A 14,190-nucleotide genomic window follows, 5' to 3' on the forward strand; every position below is an offset into this window, starting at 1 on the left:
AACACTAAGTTAAATATCAGAGTGTAATTAAAAAGGACCAGGGACAGAGCTGTTTGATTAGGTGCTGCACCTCACCAGTTTGTTGCTTTGAACGGATGTTGAGGCGTAGGTGAAAATGAGTCACCCCCTGTAACAGCATAACTATAAAATATCTATAACAACAATCTGACCACAATTTAAGGAAGTGAAGTGGACATTACTCATTCCATCTTTCAGTCAAGCACGTGGGGAGAGTGGCGAGACAAGAAAAAAGAAATGTTGGCCAAGTTAAATAAATTCATCATGTTACTTACATTATCTGACTTGTATTTTAATTCAAATAGATTAACAAACAGACATTAACATGAATACACAGACACTCACACACATATCCAAACGCACACATAAATATATACACACAGACACACAGCCATTAAGTGCATATCTAAATTCACATAGCTTCATTTGCTGCTATGAAGAACACACGAGTGGTCCTCTACGTGCACACCACAGCGTCCGTTAGACACTGACGTTCCCTCGTACCTCGGGAGTTTGGTAAGGGCCTTACACTGAAGCCTTCTGGACCCTGACTGACTGACCTATTGACTTACTCACTGGCTAATGGAGACACGATTGCAATACACTCAAACAAAACACACCACTTGATTGGTTGTGTAATCAGATGTTGTGTCCACTGTTCTTCAACAAAGTCCCTTACCAGATTGTTCATGGTAACGCTCCTCACGTATCACTGTGTTGTTCTGAGCGAGTAAGTGGGGCCCCCAGGGCCTCTGTGAGTGTGTGCTGTCTGGGATTGCAGTGCCTGCACTTTGAAAGACAACGTGTTATTATGAAAGTCTATCAGAGTGATGTTGGCGACTTTTAACCGGCTGAAATCTCCCTGTACTCTATTAAACAGGTCGTGACGTTGAAGCTAATTGGACTATACTATTCAGAGGCAGCAGGCAGGACCATGTTTCTATAGAAATTGTCTAATTTAATAAATTACAAATAATGACGATTATAATAAACACGTGCCAAATTTATCACAATCATCTTTTTCCCTTCTTTTCTTTGGCAGGGCGGTTCCCCAGTGGCCAGCTACAACTGTATATGTTCCACACACAAAGGAGACGATACCGGTTCTGCTGATGGGTTGATGCTCTTCTACGGCACACAACAAACCTTCTTGCTCCTGCACGTTTGGATGTTCTATCCTGGAGGAGCTAGATTATCTCTGCTACCTGAAAGGACTTCAGGCACCGCCTCATGCTACAGGTAGTGACACGGACACTAGCAGAGCACGAAACTTCAGAAGATTCAGTCGGGAAGGATGAGGAGAGAGCCAATGTCAATGGCCAGCACGTATAAAACTGTTCCCTTTCTGTTGTGGTCTTGCTTTTGCCTCTTTATTGCACTTATTGTCACTTTCATTTGCACCAAAACCGGTGAAATTCATTCACAATCACTTGGGCTTCCTAAATGGACAGGTCGATGAACCTGAAGTTGAACTGACTGTGTGTTTCACTGTGACCATTAGACCAAAAGTCACCAAAAGTCTACGTGTCAGGGCTACATATTTCCCACATATTCTATCATTTAGAGCTGTGCATTTATCAGGTTGCTTTGGTTTAGATTGTTTTTAATGATACTTATGTGATACTAACATAAATCCTAATAAGTTTCAGGGACATCTTAAATTTCTCAACACCCCAAATGCTCCAGTTGAGCTGAACAGTTCAACCTCTGTCGGCAGCAGAATAATGGCCTCATGAACATGGAGACACTCCCCCGTGCTGTTACACTGGCACTCCACATTCAGCCAATGACAGAGAGGGAACGGCACACAATGATTTACATGTGATATGTTCATATACAGCCTGGCCAGCAACGTCTGTATTCATTTGAACAAAAAAATCTCGTGACAATGCCTGACGTAGCGAAGCCCGCGCCCAAGAAGGGCTCCAAGAAAGCGGTGGCGAAGGCCCCCGGTAAGGGCGGAAAGAAGAGGAGAAAGTCCAGGAAGGAGAGCTACGCCATCTACGTGTACAAGGTGCTGAAGCAGGTCCACCCCGACACTGGGATCTCCTCCAAGGCCATGGGCATCATGAACTCCTTCGTGAGCGACATCTTCGAGCGCATCGCCGGTGAGGCCTCTCGTCTGGCTCACTACAACAAGCGCTCCACCATCACCTCCAGGGAGATTCAGACCGCCGTCCGCCTGCTGCTGCCCGGGGAGCTGGCTAAACACGCCGTGTCTGAGGGCACCAAGGCCGTGACCAAATACACCAGTTCCAAGTAAACCACTCTGCGGAGACCTCAAACCAACGGCTCTTTTAAGAGCCAGACACTTTCTCTATAGAGACAAACTGTCCTGACTCTACCGAGATGTCCATCACTATTTAAACAGCCACTTTTAACTGATAATATAACATTGTTAATACAATTGAAGAGAGATATCCTGCATAATCTCTACATTTGAAAATAATTGTTTTTAAATCCAATTGCAGTTTTCCACTGCAGGGCGTGTTGTCCTTTCTCAAATCAGTGATCTGGGTTGTTCATGAGGTGCTTTTTCCCCCCTGGTGGTTATAATTGGAATAGTTAAAGAAGCGTATGAAGTCACTGTTCCTCAAAGTCAGAGGACATTGAGGAACAACACAGTCATGTGTGGTTGCCGAGACATGGCTGTGACCTGAAGGTCAGAGGAATTCATTCTCTAAAGTAGTTTACAGTATTATCAATCTTGACAAATATACCTTGTGTGCTTACTACTCTGTGAGTATTGAGTGTAAAACAGTGGTCAAACAAATATTTTTTCTCCCTAGCCCTCCTGTTATCCTCAAATTGTAATAAGTATAATTTCAAATAAATGATGTCAGAAAAAAATGCAATTTAATGGTAAATTTCAAGTTTTTCATGAAGTACTACATTAATAAGGTATTTTTGAATGGTTAAAATAATATTTTGACATGCTACTATTTACCCACAGCAATCTACAAAAACACTTTCAAATACTTCACAAGTGTGTACATTCTGGAAACAGTGTGTTTGTTGACACTAAAGCCTTCATTTTTAATATGAATATTTGTTTGGTAACACATGGACAGGTTGACTGAGATCTAACACTCACCAGACAAATAGTTTTTCAAAAACATTTTTCATGTTTTAATGATTATTTTATACAAATAATGATGAAAATAAAATACACAAACATCTCTCCTAGTGTTAATGTGAAAAGCCAAAGTTGGTATTTACTACATCAGACAGCAGAGACAAAGCATATTCCAGTAAAGCAAAAAACATATTCTACAAACTAAATGATACAACCTGTTGACTTTTTGCGTGAAATGAGAGAAATGTGCCACAATATTAATTTAATCCTTGCTTGAAGTGAATATTGACTCTGATAGGAAGTCTGGCTCAACTTCACCAGGAGCCTCGGCCTTCAGCAGAGTGTTTGCTGCCTGCACAATTACTTGATCTTATTACGAAGGGATCATCAGTAGGTGCTTTTTTTCACCCAGTTTTTCTGAACAAACATTTGAAGCAGCTGGGAAACGGGTTTTGGTGGAGCTGTGGTGCTTTTGAACTTTTTTAGGAGAGAAATGAGTGGGGAAAGGACAATGATATGGTTTCCTTGGAAATCAATGTTTCTGTTTGTAAGATGCATCAATGCGAATGTAATTGCAGTGAGAGGATAGCAGCCTGATACTAGTGACATGTCTTTACAGCATTCAGTAGTACTTCATCTTTTCCCTCCGAGTCTATATCAGTGGGGTATAAATGTCCTGTTGATGAATGACTGTACTGCAACTGTTACAACGGGGAGAGGCGGTGGTCTAGTGGCAGAAACTTGGATTATGGGCAGAGAAGGTCTCTGGGTCGACTCCACGGAGAGACAACAAAAAGACGCACCTGGATTGATCTGTCCAAAAATCCAAGAGTCTCCCTACCCTGTCTAGTGCCCCTTAACAAAGGCACCTTACTCCCCCAACATCTGCTCCCCGAGCGCCACACATGTTCACTCAGTGCTCTGTCAAGGGCAAAGATTAAATTTCCCTACCTGTATGAGTGTACCTTTGTATGTCTGTGCATGTGTTTGGGACTAGTAAATAAATGGATCTTAATCTTAACAATTATGTTCACGGCTGTGTATATGAGCTCCAATCCCTGGGGGACGTTTGTCTTTCCAAACAGTTGGAGTGTTTTACCAGGGACAACATTTTACAGAACTTGTGCTGTTTAATAAATGTTTGTACCGAGTAGATCGGTTTCTCAGAAAAGGCTAGGTCATCTCATTTCAAATAAATACTTTATTTCATTGCAGCTCTGACCATGGTTTGGATTAAGGTGAAGTGAAGTAGCAATATTAATGATTCGATTTATAGCAGGCCAGGTCTTAGCTTGCATACTTTCCAACGTGTATTATTTGCAGAGCTAATAATGTAACAAATATTTTACTGTAAACTTGTCTTCATGTAGTATTATGAAATGCTACTCTCTTTTTGCTGTTCAGTTAATGTTTTTAAACTAGAATAGATACATATTTAAATCTGTCGAAAGATATCCTTTAACATACTTTAGTTACTTTACAGAAAGTAATTAATTTATTATACTTCAATGGTGATATGAACTTTGAACTCGGAAGTCAATTCTTTAGTGTATTATATGTATTAACGGTCTATAACGAGCAGGGCAACAAAGGAGTTTTGTCTTGAGTACAGTGAAGTGGCTCTTAAAAGAGCCGTTGTTATGGTCAGTGGAGCAGCAGCAGTTTAAGCTCTCTCTCCGCGGATGCGGCGGGCCAGCTGGATGTCCTTGGGCATGATGGTAACCCTCTTGGCGTGGATGGCGCACAGGTTGGTGTCCTCAAACAGGCCGACCAGGTAGGCCTCGCTGGCCTCCTGCAGAGCCATGACAGCGGAGCTCTGGAAGCGCAGGTCGGTCTTGAAGTCCTGAGCGATTTCTCTCACCAGGCGCTGGAAGGGCAGCTTGCGGATCAGCAGCTCCGTCGATTTCTGGTAGCGACGGATCTCTCTCAGAGCCACGGTACCGGGCCTGTAACGGTGAGGCTTCTTCACGCCGCCGGTGGCCGGAGCGCTCTTACGCGCAGCCTTGGTGGCCAGCTGCTTCCTGGGGGCTTTGCCTCCGGTGGATTTACGGGCGGTCTGCTTGGTTCTTGCCATTTTGTTGCTTTTCTCTGCGATCGGGAGAAAGAGTGAAGCTGTACAGAGACACTCTGCTTTTAAACCGCGAAGCCAGCCCTGAATTGGTGACGCTGCTTCAGATCGGGGATAGGCTCCTCCTCGGGTACTGTCTGCTTGTTCGACAAAAGTGTCGACCATCCCCCGCTGCTCTGCTAGAGGCTTCTATTCTGGTTGGTCTGGCATGAACCGTCCCGCGCGATCCGCGTATATATAGGGGAGTGATCATGCTCTCCACCGCAGTTTCTTTTGACGTGTGTTAGGAAACAATCTACATCCATAATGTCAGGCAGAGGCAAAACCGGCGGAAAGGCCAGAGCGAAGGCAAAGACTCGCTCTTCCCGCGCTGGGCTCCAGTTCCCCGTCGGTCGTGTTCACAGACTGCTGCGTAAAGGCAACTACGCACATCGCGTTGGTGCCGGCGCCCCCGTCTACCTGGCGGCTGTGCTGGAGTACCTCACCGCTGAGATCCTGGAGCTGGCTGGAAACGCCGCCCGCGACAACAAGAAGAGCCGTATCATCCCCCGCCACCTGCAGCTGGCCGTCCGCAACGACGAGGAGCTCAACAAACTCCTGGGCGGAGTGACCATCGCTCAGGGCGGCGTGCTGCCCAACATCCAGGCTGTTCTTCTGCCCAAGAAGACCGAGAAGGCCCCCAAGTCCAAGTAAAGCAAAGCTGCTGGAAACCAACGACACAAAGGCTCTTTTAAGAGCCACACACTCACCTCTGAAGAACAAAACTCCTCATATCACCCATCAATTTAAAGCACACGCACAAGTCATTTTTAGATTATATTAGATTCAACTTTAATCTCATTGCACAGTAGAAGTGCTTATATATAACCAGAAGTGCAATAAAGGCAGTAAAAGTGCAGAGTAATGTGCAAATTTAAAAAAACGGAAAATGTGAAGTAAAATTTGTAAATACATAAGATATGTACAGTAATAAATATATATGGAATAGAGCAGTATTAAGAGGTATTTTATTATATAAGAACGATGAATATACTATGAGCAAGATCAATATATATGAATATGAATACACTCTTGGTGGGATTATACAGTAGTAAACAAAAAAAATAAGTAGCAGTCAGTGCAAATGTTTAATGGTTGGAGGACGGTGGGTGGCAGTCCAAGCCAGGGTGGAGGAGGGAAGTATAGTCACTGGAGGAGCTGTGTGTGGTGCGGGGCAGCTGCTTTTACTGTGGTGCAGAGTTTAGCAGGGTGACAGCCACAGGGATGAAGCTGTTCCTGGACCTGCTGGTCCGGGAACGGAGGAACCTGTAGCGTCTCCCAGAAGGGAGGTGGGCAAACAGTCTGTGGCTGGGGTGTGAGCTGCCCTTGACAATGCTGCGAGCCCCCGCAGACATCTCTTGCTCTGGAGAGCCTCAATGGTGGAGAGTGAGGAACCAGTGATGTGTTGGGCAGTTTTCACCACCCTCTGCAGGCCACTAGCATTCAATATGTATTCATTGGTATGGTTAATTCTGTGTCAGATGTTTGTGTCATCTGGTGAGGAAACCATCACTCATTTGGAAGTTTAAATATAAAAGATACACACTTCAAATTTCAGTACGTCTAAGGTTCATGGATCCATGGCATACATCTCTCATGATGGACGGTATGAATGCAAAAACAACACATACTATCTTCCTAATGAAATAGAAACTAGTGTGGGTAGAACAGATTTAATGCAATTTGAACGCTCTTTACATTTGTCATTATGCAAATATAGGGTGAGAAGTAAAGATAGCTATTGGTTAAACATCTTACAAACTCTCATAAGATAGTCATAAACAATCACTCTGGTACCTTTGCTTAATCTGTAAAATCTGCTTTTAAAAGTTAGGTGCTGTGTGTCCGGTCACATGTGGGATTATAGACGTGTTTCACATGAGACAGGTTTTCATCCAAAACATTGACCAGGTCCTCTGTTGTATTAAAGTGCCCCAGTACACATAACAGTTATCCAGCATTCAGAACACCAGGACCATTGAAGTGGAGCAGCTAAATGGAACTCAGCCATCATTATTATTTTTGTATACATTTTCTCCTGTGATTCTTCTGGTGTGACAGTGCATGGAGCTCTGTCACCATCTGAATGGTTTGGATTTCTCAATAAACGTGTTGAGCACTGAAGTTTACTCTTTTTCCCCAGAGGAGCCGGACTCTGGATCAGTTCAACCAAGACCTCCACTTGTTTGCTGAGCTTTCGACGACTTCTCAGAGTCTTCTTCAGTGAACTCAAATAGCTGTGGCCTCATCAGGTGAGCGAAGGTTGTAATGTTGGTCTTGAGATAGTATATTTTAATTATAAGCTGAAACATTTACTTGGTGTTTAAATCATAAAGCTGAGAAAAACATCACCTGGAAAAACTCTCTACTCCCTGTTAGTAAATGTAACTTTGTGACTTTCCCTCTGTTGGTGTTGCAGTGTCTGATGACAGTTCACCAATACTTTAGTTTAATGACAGACACTGATCAAGTTGATGCAGCTACAGAGCTCATTTCTATGACTCAAACAAGTAGCTGCAATAAAGCAGGAGAAGCTGAGCTACTGGAAAACAAAGCTTCGGAACAGAACATGGAAGAGAGTTCTTCTGGTAGTGGACTTTTCTCAGGTTCACATCATTTGTAGAGCAACTCCATCTGTTGGCTGTCTGAGGTTACTACAGCACAGTATGGTTACATGATGTGAGGCTGGAATTGTCATTTTTCTAAGCAGCTGTCACTTTTCTATTTAGCAAGGAAATACACGAGGTAAAACGATAAATATAACAACTAAGGCAGACTCTTTAAAAAGTATGGTATATAAAGTAATGGCGATATCGCTGAACATCCCTAGGCAACGTCTATGTCGCCAGGATCTGAAACAGACATGGAATTAATGGAAAAAGTAACACCAATAAGGAAAAGACAGAACACAGAGAGGCAAATGAGGATGAATAAGAAAAGTAAGAGTAAGAATAAAGATTGAAAACAAGAATACTAATAATGCTAACACTAATTTCATTAAATACCAGGGGGCTGAAAAACAAAATACATCAGATATATAGGATGAGTAATTATGACATATGTTTACAAGGAACACAGTGATTTGAAATCCAAATGAGAGAAGTGCAGAATGAATAGATATTTGTTTTATTATTGTTATTATTGATAATTATATATAATATATATATTACCTAACACTGTTCAAATCAATTCAAAGATCATATCCTTAGATAATTTGATCCTATGATGCTGTCATGTCACATAGATAATTGGCTCCTTTGATACCATAGGCTATTTGATTATTTGACTTACTTATAAAGGAGCAACAGGTACAATTGACTAAATATGAAAGAACAGCACGTAAGATTGACTTACATATAAAAGAGATGAAATAACCTATTACCATCAGGGTAATTATAAGAGATATGTGTTTACTATTGTTATTGTTATTATTTATATAATATATATATATATATATATATATATATATATATATAGGAATTCATGTCGATATTTAGTGCTTTTTTTTATTATTCTAGACCCAGATAAGTGGGTCTAGTATCTAGTATCAACAACAATATATTTATATATATATTATCATTGAGTACTAGTTTATGTCAAAGAACTAGTTGAACAAATTACCAATTTATTGAAAAAATCAACCAAACAATCACAATATAAAACAGTATAACATAATACAAACACAATAAATGATGTATTCTCATAAAATAACTGTCCTTTCAATGTGTGTGTATATATTCAGTTCCCAGTGTAGTGTGTGCTTGAAGATTCACTGGTTCCGTTCTGGTCCGGGTCTTTATGTCTCTAAACTCAGTACTACCTGTCTACCTGACGGGCAGTACTGGGGTCTGATGTCTTCTGGATAAACGATCAGGTTCAATCTGGGTCATACAGTTGGCCACACTGCATCCACGGTCTGGGTTCTGCTCGCCATCTCAGCATTCAGAATTACAGGATTGAGATTCTTCTGGTGTTCATAAAAAAACAAAAAATCTACACAAAGTGCAGAATAATCTGTGTCTGTTTCCTAATTATATTTCTAATGTTTAAAAAGTATGGTATATGAAGTAATGACGATATTGCTGAACATCATGTTACATGATGCATGTGTGTAGGTAGGAGTAGGCTACTCCTTCACAGAGTTTAAAGCCATGTTTTATAATATTTGATGTTTTGATATTTACTAACTTCTTAATCTGAACATTGTAAGATGACATCTAATATTGCTCAATCTATCTAGACTCCCTGTAGTTAAGAACTCTGTCTCTACATATTTATGGACAGTGGTGATGAATGATGAGGAAACAGCTCTTTGTGGAAAGACGTGTGTGGCTCTTAAAAGAGCCTTTTACCAGGATGGACATGTTTCACAGTGAGGACAGATCACTTCTTCTTGGCTGCTGTCTTCTTCGCTTTGGGTTTGGCGACCTTCTTCGCGGGGGACTTCTTGGCAGCAGGCGCCTTTTTCACCACCTTCTTGGGGCTCTTCGCCACCTTCTTGGGAGTCTTCGCCACTTTCTTGGGGCTCTTCGCCATTTTCTTGGGGCTCTTGGTGGGCTTCTTGGCCGCTGCTGGTTTAGCCACCTTCTTCGGGGACTTTTTAGCGGCTGCTGGCTTCATGGCTCCCGCCGACTTGGGCTTTTTAGCCACTGCGGGTTTCTTGGCGGCGGGCTTCTTGGCTTTGGGAGCGGCCTTCTTCACTGCCTCTTTCTTGCTCATCTTGAACGAGCCGGTGGCCCCGGTTCCCTTGGTCTGGACCAGGGTCCCGCTGACAACCAGCTTCTTGATGGTGGTGTTGACGCGGGAATTGTTCTTCTCCACATCGTAGCCTCCGGCAGCCAGAGCCTTCTTGAGGGCGGACACGGACGCGCCACTGCGCTCCTTGGACGCGGACACGGCCTTCACGATGAGCTCACTGACGCTGGGGCCGGCGGTCTTCGGTTTCACGACCTTCTTCTTGGCCGCTTTAACCTTGGCGGCGGCTGGTGCTGGAGCTGGAGCGGCTTCTGCCATCTTTCTCTTTGCGTTTAGATCAACGACGAACTAACGGAGTGAGTTACAGGACTGATGAAGAGTCCTGATCGGGAGGCGGTACTTGAACACACCATGAGAACCGTGGAGACTCAATCGAGCCGTGGCTCCCGTGTACAGTGTGAACGCACAGACACTTGTGTTTTCTCTTCACTGATAAACGAGTAAAAACTCAGTGGGTGAGCGGTGCTGGAGGCTGACAGTGAGGAAGCAGGTAGCGGACTTATTTGTCTTCATGTTGAAGTCATGAAGAGCTCTGATGCTCTCTGCATTTGGTCGGTGGAGCCTCCGAACACGACCCGTTCACCGCGGTGAGCAGCGCTACTCAGCGGCTTTTCCCACTAGTTTCTCTCCTAAAATGAGTTCAAAAGCACCACAGCTCCACCAAAACCCGTTTCCTAGCTGCTCCACATGTTTGTTCAGAGACACCGAGTGAAAACAAGCACCTGTTGAGGATCTCTTAGTAATAAAGTCAAGTAATTGTGCAGGCAGCAAACACACCGCTGATGGCCGAGGCTCCTGGTGAAGTTGAGCCAGACTTCCTATCAGAGCCGTGAATTTTTCATCCTGAGGAAGCTTGAGAGTCATTATAGAAGTAGGGCTACATTTCATATCCATGTTGAATTTGTCAATATTCACCTCAAGCAAGGATTAAATTAATATTGGGGCACATTTCTCTCATTTAACACCAAAAGTAAACAGGTTACATCATTTAATTTCCAGAAAATGTTTAAGCTGTAAATTAGTTTGAGAATTTCTCTACTTAGTAAATACAAACTTTTGCTCATCATAGTAACACTGGGATACATGTTTTTGTATATTATGATCATTATTATTTGTGTTAAATAATCATTTAAACATGACAAACGTTTCTGAAAAACGATTTGACCCGTGTGTGAGAACTCTCTGTTAACCTGTCAATATGTTACCTACTGGTCTAAAGATCAAGTCTTCTCAGACTTTTATAGCCAATAACACATTCATATTACAATTTAAGGCCTTAGTGTCAACAAACTCTGTGTTTATCCAGAATGTACACACGTGTGCAGTATGTGAAAGTGTTTGTGTACATTGTAGAATGTAAACATGTCATTTTAACCACTCAAACAGACTTTAATTACATATTACTTTATATAAAAACACTATTACACATAATGCTTTAAATGCTAACAATGATTTAAAAAAAAAAAAAAAAAACCTTCACTCAACCCCATCCAAGCCCATGGCATAACCAAAATAACAGTGTTGTTGTTGATCTCATCGTTTTTAAATCATGAATCAAAGGTACGATAGCAAAGACAAATTTGAGAGATGGTCACTCTGCCCAGAAGTTTGTTGAGCTTGTTAAGACTGAAATCTATACTATGCATGTGTGCGTGTCTGTGGAGATGGCTCTGAAAGTCAACTTTAAAAACAAAAGCAATTTGTTAGACGGGGGTGGGGGTAGGGGCAGTTTGGGAAGAATATGTGGGAAATATGTAGCCCTCACACGGTGACTTTTAGTAACCTTTGCTGCTTAGTGTTAATGTGGAAGCTGGTTCAAATGTGTGTGCGTCACATCGCTGTTCAAACTTGCAGCTGTCTAATAAGGCCTACTGTGAGAACTTTGAATCTGTGACATTCATTACGCTGTACTTTTACTTGTTCTCATACTTAACTTTTTATATTAAAGCATACCTCCCTTAGCTTCCACACAGAGTTCGTGCAGCTGGCCCAGCTTCAGGAGGGCAGATAGGCAAGGCGTTGTTTTGTCTGGAGATGGTGCATGCTTACTGAAGACTCACAAGGCGTCATATTAGTAAATACTTGTTGAAATTAGACCAGACCGGCTCTTCTCATATTCGGGATAAACCAACATGTTGACAAGCTCCCCGTCGCTGTGGACGGCTACAGGTTACGGGGGATGAAAATACAATGTTAAGGATGCCCCCACAAAACCATGACCATTTTATTCAATGTCCATATCTGCAAACAAAACCAGATGAATATAGTAAAACAGAATCCAGCAGAATGTCAGATTGTAATCAACAACACTTTCAAGCATACATGAGGTGCTTTTAAAACTGGTCAGTATCCAATGATGCAAAATGAAAGGTGAACATAGTCACACTGTCAGCCCGGACTTATAATAAATGTCCATAACACTTTCAAAAACAGTTCCACACAAGCATCAAGTGCTTACACTGCTGGACACTGCACTAACACGTTTGGTTGGGGGTTGTGTTTTAGATTAAAAGCTATTTAAGTAGTTAACAAACACACAAACCATACTTGGTTACATACTTGGTCACTTAGGTTACAATTTTTATTCCAATAATGTTATGGAGGGTTTTAATAGCTGGGGTCCAAAGGACTCAAAGGATAAACTATTTCAATGTGAGACTAACAGGAGGGCTAAGTGAGACATTGTGAGCTGAGTCTTTGTGTGACCATTGTTTTTCATTCAAGGCTGCTCAATATTCATACTTTGACTAAGTACTTCCACAATCAGTCCTAATGATACTCTTATTTCTAACCAAGCCTTTTTCACCGGCACTATTCCTACTGGATGGAAACGTGCTACAGTCCTACTGCTACACAAAACTGAGAAAGTGTCAGACTTTAATATCTGCCGTCCTACATCCACACCTGTGGAGGCGCTAGCGCACCATAGACGTATTTATCAGCGGCCATGAGAATCCACAGAGGAGGAAGACGGCTGCCTCTGTCTTCTAATAGGTCCTCATTCTGGCTATGAGTAGCTGTGTTTTCGCGTAGCAGTGCATTGACTAGATCGCATCTTACTGAAGAAAGATGTCTGGACGAGGAAAGGGAGGAAAGGGGCTCGGTAAAGGAGGCGCAAAGCGTCACCGCAAAGTTCTCCGTGATAACATCCAGGGCATTACCAAGCCCGCCATCCGCCGCCTGGCTCGCCGTGGCGGAGTGAAGCGTATCTCCGGTCTGATCTACGAGGAGACCCGCGGCGTGTTGAAGGTTTTCCTGGAGAACGTGATCCGCGATGCTGTCACCTACACCGAGCACGCCAAGAGGAAGACCGTCACCGCCATGGACGTGGTGTATGCTCTGAAGAGACAGGGCCGCACTCTCTACGGCTTCGGCGGATAAACTCACTTTCCAACAGCTCAACAACACAACGGCTCTTTTAAGAGCCACACACCGAGTCAATGAGAGCTCACATCCTCTGCTCAACAACAAGTCGTTCTCCGAGTAGATGTCTTACAATGTCAAGATTTCAAAGTTATTTAATGTCAAAACATCACATAACAATTACTAATCGTAGTTTCCTCTTTAATTTCTAAACGTTGAAGTGACCCTTAAAAACAGTTTATATTAAACTGTTATCTCTTTATACACATATATGTGTGTGTGTATATATACTGTAGTAACACCAGGCAGCCAACAGATAGAACTGCTCTCCAGATATGTGAACTGGAACAACGTCCACTACCAGTTGAACTCTCCTACATGTCCTGTCAGAAGCTTTGTTTTCCAGTAGCTCAGCTTCTCCTGTTTTATTGCAGATTCTGATCTGTTCTGAGTTTTGAAAATGAGCTCTGTAGCTGCATCAACTTGATCAGTTGAACACTAAGTTAAATATCAGAGTGTAATTAAAAAGGACCAGGGACAGAGCTGTTTGATTAGGTGCTGCACCTCACCAGTTTGTTGCTTTGAACGGATGTTGAGGCGTAGGTGAAAATGAGTCACCCCCTGTAACAGCATAACTATAAAATAAACAACAATCTGACCACAATTTAAGGAAGTGAAGTTGACATTACTCATTCCATCTTTCAGTCAAGCACGTGGGGAGAGTGTCGAGACAAGAAAAAAGAAATGTTGGCCAAGTTAAATAAATTCATCATGTTACTTACATTATCTGACTTGTATTTTAATTCAAATAGATTAACAAACAGACATTGACATGAATACACAGACACTCACACACATATCCACCCTCACA

The 14,190-nt window shown here is 42.4% G+C and overlaps 4 protein-coding genes across 6 annotated transcripts in view; 3 read left to right on the forward strand and 1 right to left on the reverse strand.

The window, feature by feature from the left end:
* The first annotated feature begins 1,906 nt into the window (after window positions 1–1,906).
* Window positions 1,907–2,281, forward strand: LOC133933534 (histone H2B-like). The gene has a single exon (XM_062380667.1). It carries the CDS (start codon window positions 1,907–1,909, stop codon window positions 2,279–2,281), a length of 375 nt encoding a protein of 124 aa, XP_062236651.1.
* A 2,476-nt stretch (window positions 2,282–4,757) lies between these two features.
* On the reverse strand, window positions 4,758–5,168 carry LOC133933489 (histone H3). The gene has a single exon (XM_062380620.1). It carries the CDS (start codon window positions 5,166–5,168, stop codon window positions 4,758–4,760), a length of 411 nt encoding a protein of 136 aa, XP_062236604.1.
* Window positions 5,169–5,468: 300 nt separating this feature from the next.
* On the forward strand, window positions 5,469–5,855 carry LOC133933515 (histone H2A-like). Its single transcript, XM_062380646.1, has one exon. It carries the CDS (start codon window positions 5,469–5,471, stop codon window positions 5,853–5,855), a length of 387 nt encoding a protein of 128 aa, XP_062236630.1.
* Window positions 5,856–11,091: 5,236 nt separating this feature from the next.
* LOC133933466 (histone H4-like) overlaps window positions 11,092–14,190 on the forward strand; it is a 744,890-nt gene continuing 741,791 nt past the window's right edge. Inside the window, exons 1-2 of one of the 3 annotated variants that reach the window (XM_062380593.1) lie at window positions 11,092–11,100; window positions 13,026–13,361. In XM_062380593.1, the coding sequence (XP_062236577.1) occupies window positions 11,092–11,100; window positions 13,026–13,337 (321 nt within the window). In that variant the 3' untranslated portion in view covers window positions 13,338–13,361. Of the gene's footprint in view, window positions 11,101–12,187; window positions 12,200–13,025; window positions 13,362–14,190 lie in introns of those variants that run through there. The other 2 variants (XM_062380592.1, XM_062380591.1) reach the window with 2 other exon arrangements.

Source organism: Platichthys flesus, chromosome 22, assembly GCF_949316205.1.
Source record: "Platichthys flesus chromosome 22, fPlaFle2.1, whole genome shotgun sequence".
In the NCBI taxonomy this organism is placed as follows: domain Eukaryota; kingdom Metazoa; phylum Chordata; class Actinopteri; order Pleuronectiformes; family Pleuronectidae; genus Platichthys; species Platichthys flesus.